Here is a 15,398-nt window from a genome sequence, read left to right on the forward strand (position 1 = left end):
ATAATTTCACATAATAATCAAATTTACAAAAAATTTCTAAACTTTTATATTTCAAAAATAATATTCAGCTTCTTATAATTCCTCACTCCACAATTATATTGCGTGTGAGTAATTGAAAAGAAGAAACGTTGTTTGCATTGCTTTGTATATCTTTATGTAAATCATTATAATCGGTTTTCAGAGAGAATATTGCCCATTGTTTGCGTAGTGATACTTTGACTTTGGTTGCTAATAGCGTAAATGTGCACGATGTTCACAATACATATTGATGGTTCTGTTTACCATGTGATGCTTGTCAAATGTATTTTTCATGTTAAACTTTTGTAACTAACTACAGTTTATGTTTGCAGTAGTCATATGTGAACGTATTTTATGTTCTGTATATAAGAAAGAATAGATTAACGACTTGAATTGAGGTGACTTGAATCCAGGTTCTTCGAACTCAATCCGATTGAAAAGCTGCTAAGTGCTGCAATTTAGCTTACTTGCAAAATTTGTGAATTCTAGTCGTGAGTTATGCCTTTCAATATTCAATTGATTAAAAACAACTAAAATATTTATACACATTTCTGACGGTCTGCGCTTCCACGTCGATTTATGAGATTTTAATGATAACGGGTGAAGAATCACACACAATAGTCGTTTTCATTTTCTCGTAATTTCATGGGAAACGATGCAAAATATCCGAAAGTTCCGAAGCAGCACAGAAAGGAAATTGCACGCTTCTCTCACAGTATCGTGTTTTCCATTGTATTTGACTGGTAGTTCGAGGGTTCCTCGATCGCCTCTATCGATCGTGTACCGTGCGCAATTATGTCGAACGAAGTCGCTGGTTCGTGCTGGTAATATGTACCTTGGATGAGTGCTGTTGTATGTGCTGGCTGAGTATTTCTGTACAAAGTCATATCTATCGTGACACGTATATGACTGTACAAATCTTGTCTCGAATGTTCTCATCGCGCGAATTGAAGGAGCGTTCTTTTTTGCTTTCTCAAGGGCATCTACTTTATCAGTTTTTGAAAAATGTTAATCTGCAGAAAAAAGCTGGAGGTATTCCCATTGCGCTCTTTGAAGAATAAAGTATACTTGAAAGCATTTTCCTTCAAAAATCTTTGTGAAATGGAATTTTCCTTCTCTCGTTACTACCGTTTTGGGAAAATAAAATACACTTTTTCCGGCTTTTTTTTACAGTGGAAAAGGATTAATGGACTTTAAATAATGATAAAATGATCGGCTTGTGAGAAGGGAACGTCTCTTTTCTCGAATGATCCCAGAAGACTCGACACTTTGATTCTGTGAGCGACTTCCTATATCTCGTCAAGATAAAAATCGTCAAGATACGGTAAGGTACGTTTGAATTGTTGCCCGCAGTCACGAAATGTCAGAGGACATCCGGAGGAGATCATTCGAGGCGAGCGATATCATTTTAGATATGAGAAGCGCGATCTTCGCGTGACGAAATGAATACGCGATATCTGAAGTTAATCTTTCTTCACTCGAGTATTTTCGGCTGCTCGTAAATCGCTCCGAGTTTGCTGCGAGCGATTGGGGTGAAGGAGGATGTTTGGAATTAAACGCGCTACCGTTTTTCAAGCACGATCAGGACGCGAACAGAATGAAACATAGAGCGGAGACACGCTGTTTCGATTTCCGCGCGATACGATTATCAGCTTGTGCAAATGAATTCTAAAGAGTGTAACAAGACTGGCAATTAAGATTGATATAATTTCAATGAGATCGGATTCTGATGCTCTAGAATTTGAATTGCCGTGAGACGAATTTTCCCGCGTAACATTGAAGTTATCAAAATTGTATCGAGCACAGTTTTTCAAACAACATTAAAGTTCAAAAGATATCCGAAAAAGACATTTAATACTAGAAACATTGGAACGTCTTTTGGACATCTTATTTTAAGCTGGTTGCACCAACAGTCTTCGTTAAGTGAACTTAGCTCGCTATCCTTTCATCCTCTCTTCGTTAGTGCTTTGTTATTCGTTTTTCAAACTGTAGTCTTATTTCAGACGGACGAAAAGATTCACTTAACGCTGAAGATCAGCGCTGAGCTTAGCGCTACCAGTTTTAAACGTCTATGTTGTTTGAACTACATTCTCGCTACGCTTTCGAGACAACGCTTTCAGGATTTCGCTCCCGAAGAATACGCGAGGCACGGCTGCGATCGCGACGACGACGACAACGATCGCGGATCGCCGTTAAGAGGAGCAAGAAAGATAAGATGATAAAAAGGCTATGCGGGTCTGCCGGACTATATCGTCAGCCAGCACATACTCTTCGATGGCGTGGTGGTTGTTCTGCGTGCTGTCGACCTCCGTGATCGTGACCTCCGACGCATTCTGGTCTTGGCTCTCCCGGCGCTTCGTCGTCTTCTTCACTTTGCGCACCTTGCGCTCGGTGGTCGTGTACACTACACTGTCTACGTCCGCCATCTCTGCGTTCTACCCTCTGTCTGCCTTCTGTCGTCGCGATGCGCTCTCTCCTAGGCGACAGAATCAACTGAGGACTATCGTATTTGGGCGGCTCTCTCGAAAGGGAAAAAGGGACACGAGAGAGGAGAGAGGGAAAGAGCGAGTAAAAGTGAAAAAGAGAGAAAGAGAGAGAAGAAAGAAAGAGAGAGAGAGAGAAAGAAAGAAAGAGACTGAGGGAGCCCGCGAGTTTTTCGACGGTCGCTTTGGAAAAAGAAATCGGAGCGGCGGGACGACTACTACTGGTCCGGTGCTTACTACTGCTCAGCGGCTTTCGAGCTTGCGAACTGACTGAAATCTAGGATCGGCCCGCTCCGGGCGTCATCATATCGGGACGCTATTTTCGGCGTCCCGACGACTCCAGAAACGCGCCGCGCCGCGCGCGCCCGTCATCGCCCCTTCGCCACCTTCCCCCGTCGTCCTTCCGCACCCTCCGCCCTACCGTCCGACCGCTTTCCTCCCTCCTTCTTGCTCCTTCGTCTCTCGTTCGGCGTAACCTCTCCTCCTTCCGAATCTCGGATGCAGTGTGCCGGGTGCAACTTTTCTACGCCCGTCTGCTCTTTCTCTTCGTCTCTCTTTCTCTCTTTCTCTCTCTCTCTCTCGCTCTCTTTCTCTCTCTTTCTCTCTCTCTCTCTTCTTCCTCGTGCTTCTTGGAGCTTCTTTGAGCTTCTTCGTCCTGCTCGCCCCGTCGCTCCTGTCGCACGTTTCTCACCAGTCACCGATCTTCTCGATGACATCTCCGCCCCTCCTCAACTTCCTCTTCTTCTCTTCCTTTTACGAGTATTCTTGGAACGCCCTGTACCTCCAATTTACGCGGAGAAGTGAAACAGGATTGACATAGTTTGATGCGAATTCCGCAGGAACGGGGGGGGGGGGGAATAAGGAAACACCGACGCGAGCTGACGCTTCGTTAATTTCATCTCTCTCCAGCTTTACCCTCTTCACGTTAAATTGTTGATGCCGCGTCGTCGCGTCGTCGCCACTGCGGCCAGTCGCGAAAATACTCGGCGAGAATCCATTTTTCATGAGTACGAGTGAATTGCATTTTGAATAATCGGTTTTAATAGTTTACTACGACTGCGAGCTTCTATCGATCGAACAATTCAGTCAAGGACTCGTGAACGAATCGTTCCTATTAAAATCTAAGAAAGCGATTGTACCTCGCTTTTCACGTACAAAAATAGGAGAATATTAGCATCTGACTGTCGCTTTATCGCTATAAATGACTTATAAAAGTGCAGAGCATTTTTAAATCCAGGTTGGTTTTAAATAAGTTTTAAATAAGTGTTTTTTATTTAGGGATTATTTGCAAGTGTTCTTAATGAAGTAAGAACTCTTATTCAGCTGTCGGTTTTGCAAATGAAATATAGAGCAGTATAAATTTCGCGCTTGTCGCATTTTAATTCATTCGTAAAACGTAAGCAATAAATTAGCCGCTCTATTCGCATGGATTGTTTGCGATAAAAGTGGCGGGCGCGTCGTGGGGCAAACAACAGATTTCTGATAGTTCGCAACGTATAAATATTTAAGAGTGACGGCGAGCGACCATAAACTAACCCGTTTACGATCAACCTTCCACTCGACTTTTGATAATTTTGCATTAAGATGCTCTATGTCGTAACGTTGTAATGTTTAACACTTTATCTTTATTTATTTTTATTTTACGTATCTAGCTCGTCGAAATAGATTGTCCTTTATTCGCACGTTGTTTCGGGAAAAGTATCAGATTGCCGGTTATACGACACGACGATAAAAACGGGAATGCGCGATCACATCGTGACTCAGAAACCCTTGTCGAATTTTTCCCTTTGGACCTTCCGAAAAAAGTGCCGTTGCGATGTCTTGATCCGCTGCCAAACAGGTGGTTCCGAACCGCGCGCGTGGGTGTGCGGAAAAATAGAACTCATACGAAAAATAGAGACAGAGTGAGAAAGAGAGAAAGGGAGGGAAGCAATCGAGAGAAGTAATTGGGTCGGAATGTTTCACACATCACCAATATCTTCTGACCACCCACGCACAGAGAAAACTCACGCGGACGTTAATCCGCGCAACGCGAAATGCTATCTGATCGATTCGCGCGTGAGAATATTCCAGAAAAATATATAAATAACCATTATTTCAGATTAATAATTTCCTTTTCCTCTGCTTAAAAGACCAAAGAATGATAATCGTAAATTACTAAAGAGAAAGATTTTAAGAAATAAATTATAATTTGTATGACCAAAATTACATTAATCTATCAATATTGCAAATAACATTCCGAAAACTAGCTCAAACTACTGTTTGTAAATAATTGAATTTGTAATAATTAAGACTGAAACGTCGTGGCGCGGAGCAACGCTATTACCGCAACCAGTCGGTAATATAATATTATAGGGACCGGAAAATGGTGGATTAAAAATATTCAAGTAGTGTTACGTGTGAAAAAGAAGGAGGCGTCCGATGAGCCCCGACGTCGACGGCGGGTCTCGTCGTCGTGCAAATGTCGTGCTGGATACGCGCGCGCGATGTATACGTATATTATTTGCAGACGGGTATGAGATTGATATTTTGGGAGACCCCACGCGAGAGGCACACGGCACCAATAAACGCCGCGGCACCGCCGAAAGCTTCGTGCAAATATCAAATGCGTTTTGTTGCGGCGCTTGCGTTCTGTTTCGATGTGAAAGCGCCCGATTGCGAAATCCATTCCCTCGGCATACTTGAGAAATGATTGATATGAAGTAAGGCGGTTAATTAATTTCAGCGGTGATTGCTTCTGAAAGCACCCTGGATATCATTGCTTTACACCGCGGATAGAATGCGTTCACGCGTGTTGTTAATATCGCTCGATTCATAGAGAATTGGCGGAATAATGAAGTAGCTGTTGAAACAGCTGACTGTCTAAGCAAACTCTGCTGTCGAGAAGTTTCAATTACTCCCTCTTGCGTGACAAGAGGCACAAGTGTTTAAATATTTTATAAATAATTTATTGTAGCTATATGATTTATAAATATGAAAATATTTATCTTTCCATTTGGTGTAACATGTTTTTAATTCTATTTAATATGTCAGATATTGTATTGTATATTTGGGTCATTGCAATATCAATACTTGGCCAACGATTTCTCGAAAGTGGACGAAATGTTTGACGAAGCGCGTGGGACTCTTTAGTAACGAATGCTTACTTGCTTAGCCAAATATTCGAAATATTTTGGGAACAAATATTGCGCAAAATCGGAAGCGGCTTGTGAGAGATTTCCACGCGACGTTGAATGTGTTTGAACGCGAGTGCGACTTTCCTCACGGCGATATGAAAAATAAAGTAAGACAATTGACTCCGGTTCGTCGAATGCGCCTTGTCGAATAACGTTTATTGATACGTTGGTATCCACGCGAAATAAAAAAAACCAACAGCGATTATTCTTAGTTAGTCACCAAAACTTCAAATACGCTGGATATTAAAAAACTCCATTCGCTGTGATGCCCACTCGTAGCTATAAATGTATAGCCAGCGGTACGTCAAGCCTTGCTTTTTTAACTCAACTTGTAGATTGTAATGGAGGATCGACCATAGCTACGTCAGTCATCACCGACTGCGAAGACGGAAGTGAAGAAATTCAAGCAGCTTTTTATAACTCACTTAAACGACTTTTCGTCAACCACGAACTACTTTACTTCGATAAATAGACATGAAGTGTTACACGTTTTCATAGAATATTTTTTAACACCGTTCAATGTCTTGCAGTTCTCTCTCGCGAACCATTTTGATATAATTACTGTTTTATCATTTTTTATCCTTTAAAATATATATTAGACTGATAAAAGAATTTAATTTATTAAGAATTTAATTTAACCTAGATTTATTTTCACGGATAAGTGACTTATCTGTACATAATTGCAAGCATCATTCACGTTAGAATTTGTCATGATCTCTCATGTCGTATGTAATAATATTTAATCCTTGGATTCAAGGTATGATAAAGTTTAAATAATGTTTGAAAAAATTTAAATGCCAGGAAAAAATGGAATTTGCGAAGAGTCTGGAAATATCAAGAGAAGATTTTAGAAAAATTGTCGAAATTTTTCTTCAAAAGACTATTGAATTAAGAAAGTCTCTTGAAAGGAGTAGGACGACTGGATGATTTGACTACACGGGATAAAATTACAGTTAACCTGAAATACATTGCATTTTTGGATGACTGCCAGAACGCAATTTAATCGCACGAATTTTCCACATTCTTCGTGTTCGATTGCGCATCTGGAAGAGTCTAAGCATAGACAAGAACGACAATGCAAGTGATTTTTACATTTGTATACTTGCAACGTGCTGAAGATGTTAAATTTTTATGTACGTGCTTGGAAGCTTCGAATTAGGAAGACCGTGATTCTGTATTGTAGTGTAGTCATTAGAAGCCGCGAACTTCATAACTGCACGAAACCAATTAATTTAAAAAATAAAAAAGAATTAATTACTATCTTAATATTTTTGAAGTATAAAAATATAAAATAAATTATTTTATAATTGTATAATAAAATAATCTAAATTAATATTATATCTACAATTAATAATATTGACATATTAGAAAATAACTCTTTTAAATATCTATTAAAATTATTAATTACAATCATTCAATTACTGATTTATTTATCATTTAATGCAAAAATTTGTGATATTTTATCTCTTATTTTATAACATACAATAAGAACTTAAAATATATTCTGTTTTTATCTATATTATTATAGATCCAAGTTTAAATAATTAAAATATTCATCGATTTTCGATTTGTATCAAACTATAAATTTGTACAATTATGGAATGCACGGCTTCTACTGTCAAGTGTATTACCCAGAATGCTTTGTTCTGATCGGTGTCGCATGTTGTGTAGTGTACAGGTGGCCTTCCGGAACTCACATCCTCCGCATCCACGTACTCGTCGTACGACGTCATGTCCTCTTCGAACGATGACTTCGACCTCGAGTCCTCCCTTCTTTTACGCCAGCCGTTCGACTCCTTCGAGGAGTCAAAAATAACACTTCTGACTCTCTCGTAGTCGTCTTCGTTGGCGTCTTCGAAGCTGGACACTTTTAATTCTTTTTTGTTTCTTCGCGATTTCTCCACGGAGCCGACAGCATTGGTCGTCGTGTAAGGTTGCCTGTCTTGATCGCTCGACTTATCCCTCGAACTGGACCGAAATCTCTTGTTCTTGAAGGATTTCCTGGCGGAGTTGCCTCGAGAAGACATATCTCTTCCGCTCTCGGAGAGTCCAACGACACTGTCCTCCATTTCCTCCAAGGCTTCATCGTTCGGTATGTCCTCAAAGGTGGTTTGTACTTCCACCGAAACGCTCTTCTTGCTCTCCGACCTGGACAACGGCGGGCTGTTAGTCGGCGACGTGTTCGTCGACATGTCTCTCAACAAATCACGCATTGTCTGCACGGATATGTCGGACTTGCGACGTTCGGGATCGCGACTTCTCTTCGACTTCTTCGTGCTTAAATTCTCCGCCGACTTACTGATCTCCGCGTTTTTAGATTTCAATCTGGTGGGCTTCCTCAGGATCGTCGTGGAGGATTTTCCAGATTTGGGTTTCTTCTGGCTGACGAAGGTCCTTCCGCTTTCCTTTTCTTCGGTCACAGCTGGACCGGCAGCCGAGTCGATTTTCGGAAGATCATCGGCGAGCGTCAATGTCTTGGAAACCTCGACGCTCTTCGATTTTCTTTTCGAGGGATCCGGAGACTTCGAGGGCGACTTTCTCGGGGCTCTTCGCGCGAACGTTCTTTCTTCATGATCGGACTCGTCAACCGACGAGGCCGACTGCGAGTCTCTGTATCTCTTGATAATCGGCAGACCGTCGAAGGATTTCATGGTGGGCGCCTCGTTGCCCGAATCCTTGTCGAAGGACGTATCCACCTCGCTCGAGGAAGCGGCCATTTCCCCTTCATCGACGGCGAGCGGAATCGGTGTCGGTACTCTGACATATTTCTCCGGCTCCGGCGGATCTAGCGATCGCGCGACTTGTTGCAAGCTTTCCCGGATCTCCGCATTGATGTCCTCCAAGGATCTCTTCGTTGCAACATATTCGTCATCGTCGTCGCGCTGTTCGACGCGTACATTCCACGTTTCATCCTCCACTTGAACGAGATAATTGAAGTCCGGACTGAGCCTCGAGTCCGGACTGAGTCTCGAGTCCGGCCTGGAGCCGCCGAGCAAGTACCTGGTGCTGCATTCCGACAGCGTGCTTCGGCAGTCAAAGTTCTTGTCCAAGGACCGGAGCTCGTTTCGCACTCTCAAACTGTACTCGTGCAGATTCTCGAGCTTGTGCCGGGCGCCGCGAGGAAGCCGCGCGTCGGTCGAGTGGCTGAAACTGCAGAGGGAATCGTGGATGCTCTGAATGTCGTTATTACCTGGATCGTGATACGACAGGCACGGTGTCGGCGGATTGATGCTGATCACCACGCCGTCGGACGCGTGTCTCATGCACGCTAGTAGCTCCAACACGCCGACGCAGCCGACCAGCACCGATAGCAACAAGCCCATCTTCGGTCGCGGTAATTAATTCGGTTGAGAATGATGCGAGTAACTTACGAATGCTTCTTCACATCCTCGTAAGAAATTTATCACGCATAGATTCGTCGTTCGAGAAATTCGTGAAAATTTGAGTAGAGAGAATCTTTTCTTTCCTTAAGAATTTGTATCGGCCATCGATAGTGGCTTTCGACTTTCTGTTTATTTTGGTTACTGGATGGTTACTAGATGTGTTAGCGTTTCGTTACATAATCCAAGTCCTCTCGTACCTTTAATTAGCTATAAATAATTATGTTCTGGCAACATTTCAAATGATGATCTAATTCTTCACTTTTCATCAGGTAAAATTGCTGTGTCGCTAATATTAACTTCACTGATGTCTTTAAATAACATAGCGAAAGGCTTCTATGCAACGAACAAATTCTTTTTAGATCAAACTTGCGAAAATCGGAATTGAAAGATTTCGTTCTTGCCGATCGACGAAGGCTGTCGTCAATTTGTTTGTATCTCGATGGAAATTCCTGGAGAATGACGTCACGCGCGGAGAGAGAAAGAGAGAAATCTCTCGGCAGAAATTATGCGAGTCTCCAGAGTTGCACGCCTACCTTTTCGTCGTCACGATTTCTACATCGTGCGAGATTCGGACGCATATATCTCTTGCCATTAATTATTCCCGCGAGAACATCCGAGTCTTCTCTCTCGAGAACAGTCGCAATTTGTAATATACAAGGTTAGCTCTGTATTCCGGTCGATGAAGGACAATTTGGCGGACGTCATGCGAGCGTGAAAATTGCAATGCTCGTCTTTTACTTCGGATTCAACCAGAATTCTCAGACTACTCCTGTCGATATCCTTCGGCGGGAATATTTGACGTGAGACAAATCCGAGATATTGCGGGAGCCTTTACAATCGCGTTCAAATAGAGAGAAATATTATTCGAAGGCGATTCCACTTTGAGTAACACTCTCCAGGACATTTTCCTGCATTCCCCCAAGGACTCATCGGCATCCCAACGCTCGTTTCTGAAAGCATGATCCGAATTATAGCCTCTGACCTGTCGCACGCGGCAACCTCGTGGTCTCGGCGGCGTGAGCACCGGTCTCTCGTAAGCACGGTAGTAATTCTTGGTGTCGGTGACGTCACCGGGAAGACAGACGACGATTACGCGATCCTGAGAGGGGGGCCGGACCACCCACGCATCACTCTGGTCCACCGACACGTAGTAAACGGTCTTCGCGCGTCGACGAAGGTGTGATGCGACGTCTCTATCTCTCTCCCTCTTTCTCTCTCTCTCTCTCTCTCCCTCTTTCTCTCTCTCTATTTCTCTCTTTTTCTTTCTCCGCCTTTCGGCGCTGACCGAAACGAGTGAGCGACGCGCAGCGTCGCGTCAACAATCGGAATCGATTATCGGAACGCGAAGGCTCACGTCCGATCACGGGATTATCGGTTTATCCATGCGGCCGGATGGCGGCCGCAACACTGTTTTATTTTGCACGGGCAAAAGCGGCTAGCCAGGCTGGTGGCCGTCGGCTCGTTATGTCCCGATGTGTCGACGTCGACGTCGCGAGACGTCGGTGCGATGCGCGGGACCCGGCTAAAGGCTAAAGTTAGCCGAATGTCCCTGAAACGCGAGTCTGTGTCCTTAATGACGATACGATGAACGGCGCAATCGATCAGCGCGGACGGTAATTAGCGATGTCGATCCGCGGCAGCCACCGCCGCGGCGATTGCCAAACAGTCACCGTCGGCCATTGACGTGCGATCGATTGTATCCGATCGATAATGCGACTTGTCCGCGAGGGAGCCTCGGCAGAGGCACGCTCGCCGATGCTCGAGTATGAGCGCATCGAACGCGACTCTTGTTCGTTAGAACGACCCGAATATTCCGACTGCGGTGACGCCGGTGATCTCGTATAGCTGCCAGAAGCGTAGATCTGACGTGTACGAGAGGTAAACGGAATTTTTAGGCTTCGGTAATTGCGCGCTGTACACAATTAAGGTTAATTCGACGTGTGGCGTTCCCAGAACATCGTATCGACGTTGATTATCTGATTCGAGTCCAGACCTATTGATAGTCCGTTTCGCTGAAGTCGGTTAACTTTAATTGTAATCTTACGGATGCCGTGGACTTTACCAGATTATAAACTGCGATTAGGATTCTTATTGCAACGTTAATACAATATAAAATATAAAAATTTCTACAACGACGGCATAACTAATTACCATGCATATTAAGTTCCATATCGCGTAATCGCACGATTTCTCATTGCGATAGGCATATATTAATCATCTTTAATTTTTTAGTTTTAATCGTTACAAGGCGCTAGGAATCTACAAGAATGCAGGAAATGATTAAAGATAATTTTCAAAGAATGCATTTAAAAATTATATTAAATCAAACATTAATGTAACTTATCTAATTCAAAGAATGTGGAATTTATTGTAAATCTTAAAAAATAAAGAACATTTGAATTCCTATATTTTTAAATAATAATGAAGACCAAATTTCATTCATGTAATTGCTAACAGGGTCAAGAATAACTCGATCGCGATTCTATATTAGCTCCACGTTTGATTCCTCAGATATGCTGTGCTCTACATACGCGACATAATTCTCGCGCGCAGCGCTTAAAAGCGCGTCGTTTACGCGCACGCAGTCAGCCGCTGTCGGTCGTCCGGAGGCGAGAGCTTCTGATGTCACCCGATAGATTTTATTTCGGTTACCTCATCGGTTTTGCGAATCAACGTCAGAATACGATCCCTGATACGCGCGTTTTGCGCGCGGTACCTCGCTCTGGCGCATCTCCAACGAGAAGATATCGGAGCGACGGCAGAACGGGGTTATCGAAGAGCCACATTCGCGTAATGCGATGCTGAATGAACGGTTCAATCACAATGGCATTCGAAAGAATCGAATTTCACGGAAGGCGCCTCAACCGCAGTCTCGTTGATTTATCGCCATCTCGTTTCTCGACGCGAGTGGGAAAACAAAATAACGATGTGACGGTCGGAGCAAACCTCGGGCTAAATTTAAAAAAGGAAAAGTCGGAAACATAGTTATCTAATGAATTGTATTTACAATTGTTATTATTTAAAAAATTTGCCGCATATTACTGGTAAATATCTAATTCTTATGAACGTTGTAGTTGAGTTTGGCGTAGCTTATTACGTCAATTTATAAAAAAATAACGCGGCATTAAAATTCTATGAAGCCACGCGCGCGATGGGATCTGAGGATGAAGAATCGCCGCGAAACACGCCGTCACGAGTGGATGATGGAGCATCGGCTGCGCAATCCACCGGTCCGGACCACTTTCCCGACCGGCGCCGAAAATAAACGTACACGTCGACAGCGTATTGGGATGCAAACCAAAATAAATCGGCGCTGCGTCTTGCGGGGTCTCGCACCGCACCGCAGATTTTTCGACGTCAGATTATTCGACGCGTCGGGTGTCCACCGAGTGGCGGACAATCATAATTAATCCTCTTTTGTTTGGACGGGATCCACAACGTAAAGAGCCATAATGCATGACTTCATCTCATTAAACTCGAAGCGACTGTGGTATAAATGCAGCGCTTGGATAAAAGATTACTTTTTTTTTTGCACAACATAAATATTCACAATCGCTGTTAGCCATGTGGAGCGCACTTCTAACTTGATCGATCGAATCGGCTATTATTAGTGGTTTTATGAATCGTTCGTGGACGATTGAGCCATTATTTTTAGCGTATAACAAGTAGCGTGCATATTAAAGAGAATATACATTTCTTTTAATAATGTTAAGAATATATCTCCCTTTAGATTTCCAAACACTAATAAAATCCAATTAGTACAAGAGAAATCTAAAAGATAAATAAAACATACTAATATAAGAAAAAAAATGTAGATTGACCGTTATTACTACGCAAATTTTATTGATTTTAATTGCTAATTTATAATCTAGTTGTTTTACTGTGTTTCTGTCTGAAAAAAATTTTATTACAAAAATTAATCAATAAAATTTACGAGGCAATAAATATTTTTTAGTATCTAAATAATACTGAAACTAATTTTGAAGAAAAAAGTGAAGCATGTTATATTTAAAAATTTATTATTCTGATTTCTGAAACTGTTTCGTGATACTCTCTAAAATATTATCACAAGTGTAAATTTTATGTCTCGTTGTACATTGCGCAATTATTAAAGTATATATATCTCGATCATGTAGAACGGACGCGGAGATTACAGTCTCTTGCATAACATATATATTTGCTTGACGTTGCCAAAAATCTCGAATGAAATATAGAACATTATTGCTGATTTATTATGCGATTTTAGTTGCTACAAAAGTTAGAAATTTACATGAAAAATAGCCAAGTAATTTATAGTTTTTTATCCTACACATATTAATGAAAATTATAAAAATATATGAGTATAAAAAAGCAGTAGGTATACAGAATAAATAAAAAATAGTAGCATAAAAAATGAATATTAATTTGACGGCTACAAGTAGTGCTGTAGTTTTAAACCGTTGAAGCGTACAACCAGATTATTTCTTATCGAAAAGTGAGTTTGATTCGTTGGACAGAGGACCTTGATTCTGTCCGAAAAAGAGCAGGTTCGGAGCGGTACCTTCCTACATATGGATTCGCAGGTAATGGCTAATCGATGAGTCGTAAAAACAACGGCAAACACATCGAGATCTCTCAAGAGATTGATCGATGTGTAAATCCCGATCGAGCGAAAGAGCGCGGATCCACGACATCGTATCCTATCAGCCGTAGTGGCGCGGTTGCGACGGCGGCGGCAGAGGTGAAGGGGTTGAAATTAGTCGACCTCCTTGTCCGCGCTCGAAAGAGCCGGTTCTTCTGGAGGGAAACGGAACAATGCCAATGCTATTTCGGTCGGTGATCGAACAACGGGCAGCGTGGCCACGGTCGGAGAAAAGCGTGCCACCGGATCTGAAAAGCCACGCAACTCGTTTGCGAGCCGACCGAAATTAGACTAAGACGGCGGAACTTTGTCTAGTCTGCCGCCGGGATCATTCCCTCAGGACAGCGAACGAGTCCCACACCACCTGACGCGAGGTGTGCCTGCACCGAATCGACCGTGATCTCCTTTCGCACCACTCACAGCAACGTTAATACACTCCTCTTTCCGTCTTTCTCTTCGCTCCGTCGTTTCTTTTATCTTAACTTTAATATATGTTGATGGCGCACGACCCAAATTGTGCCGTATATTCTCGCGAACTCGTTTTTGTCCTTCATTTTTGTCACGACGTATTTATTATCAGTCTGTTATATATAATTCGTTACCTTATTGGACACGATTCTCTGTGAAGAAACTCGAGAACTTTCTCAATCAAATGCATTTGATTCGCAAAACTCGTTAACTGAGCTATTTACGGAGTAAATTGGCTATTTGCTACGAGTGTGTAATTTAATTATAGGTACTTCAGAATAAAATAAGATACATTTAAAAAATAACATAATAATAATTAGGGCGCGGATGTTCGTGCACGATCCCGTGTCGCGCGCAGAGAACCGCTGCGTGCGAGTGAGTCGAGTACTCGCTGAGGTAGCATTTCTCGAGAAAACCCGATTGTCAATTCATCTGAATTCAATATATCTATCGTGTATAATGTGTATACTCGTCTCACTCGCACGCAGCGGTTCTCTGCGCGCGACACGGGATCGTGCACGAACATCCGCGCCCTAATAATAATATATGTTGAAATAAAATTTTATGAAAATCTAAGTTTATAAGAATTTTAAAAGAATCTGAAATATACAACTTTCAGATGTCAGAGATTGAGCAACATAAATCGCTGAAAATGTTCGTCGAGCTCGAGACTATTTCTTTCGCTCAACGTGTCGAGAGTGATTAACAGTGAGAGACTCGACCTGGCTAACCCGACGAGGACGTAACTCTGGCAACCAGGAAGTGGTCAAGTGCAAAGACCTAGCTAGAATGTCTGGCGTTCGAGACGCGCAACCCCTCGCCGTCACGTGACGTTCTGTACTAGCAAGGCTTTCTAATTATTTTCGTTAGACGTTTCATTCATTTGTAGATTTGCAAAATGTTGGCCGCTTATATCGAAAGCACAACGTTATTTATACCATCCTACTCGAGCCGTAATAGTTTACTGTTGATGTATAAATAAATCTCAGTACTTAAAATAAATTAAATGTCGAATCTGTAAATTATTCTAATTGCACGAGCGTAGCTTTCATGGAATCGAATTACAATGCAGTGAAGCGAGCTATAATTAACGTGAACGAGTACGAGTATATAACATTTTCAACTGTTTAGGTTGGCATCGAGCTTGTAGTGAAGCTTGATCTTTGATGTCATCTAATGATTTGCTATTAAAAGCTGTAAGATAAAGACAATGAATCACATCTAAAAGCGAATCTAATCTTGCAAAATT

General features: G+C 42.3%; 1 protein-coding gene across 14 annotated transcripts in view; it reads right to left on the reverse strand.

The window, feature by feature from the left end:
* The window catches only part of Lmpt (Limpet), a 104,314-nt gene that overhangs the window by 16,007 nt on the left and 72,909 nt on the right, over positions 1-15,398 (reverse strand). Inside the window, exons 1-2 of one of the 14 annotated variants that reach the window (XM_012360510.2) lie at positions 2,739-2,870; positions 2,287-2,494 (exon numbers count right to left, since the gene is read on the reverse strand). The exons of 8 other annotated variants lie outside the window; for them this stretch is intronic. In XM_012360510.2, coding sequence (XP_012215933.2) covers positions 2,287-2,444 — 158 coding nt within the window. In that variant the 5' untranslated portion in view covers positions 2,445-2,494; positions 2,739-2,870. Of the gene's footprint in view, positions 1-853; positions 1,658-2,286; positions 2,596-2,738; positions 2,871-7,308; positions 10,741-15,398 lie in introns of those variants that run through there. 5 more of the 14 variants (XM_012360500.2, XM_012360501.2, XM_012360509.2 and 2 more) reach the window with 5 other exon arrangements.

Source organism: Linepithema humile, chromosome 7 (assembly GCF_040581485.1).
Source record: "Linepithema humile isolate Giens D197 chromosome 7, Lhum_UNIL_v1.0, whole genome shotgun sequence".
NCBI classification, from domain to species: domain Eukaryota; kingdom Metazoa; phylum Arthropoda; class Insecta; order Hymenoptera; family Formicidae; genus Linepithema; species Linepithema humile.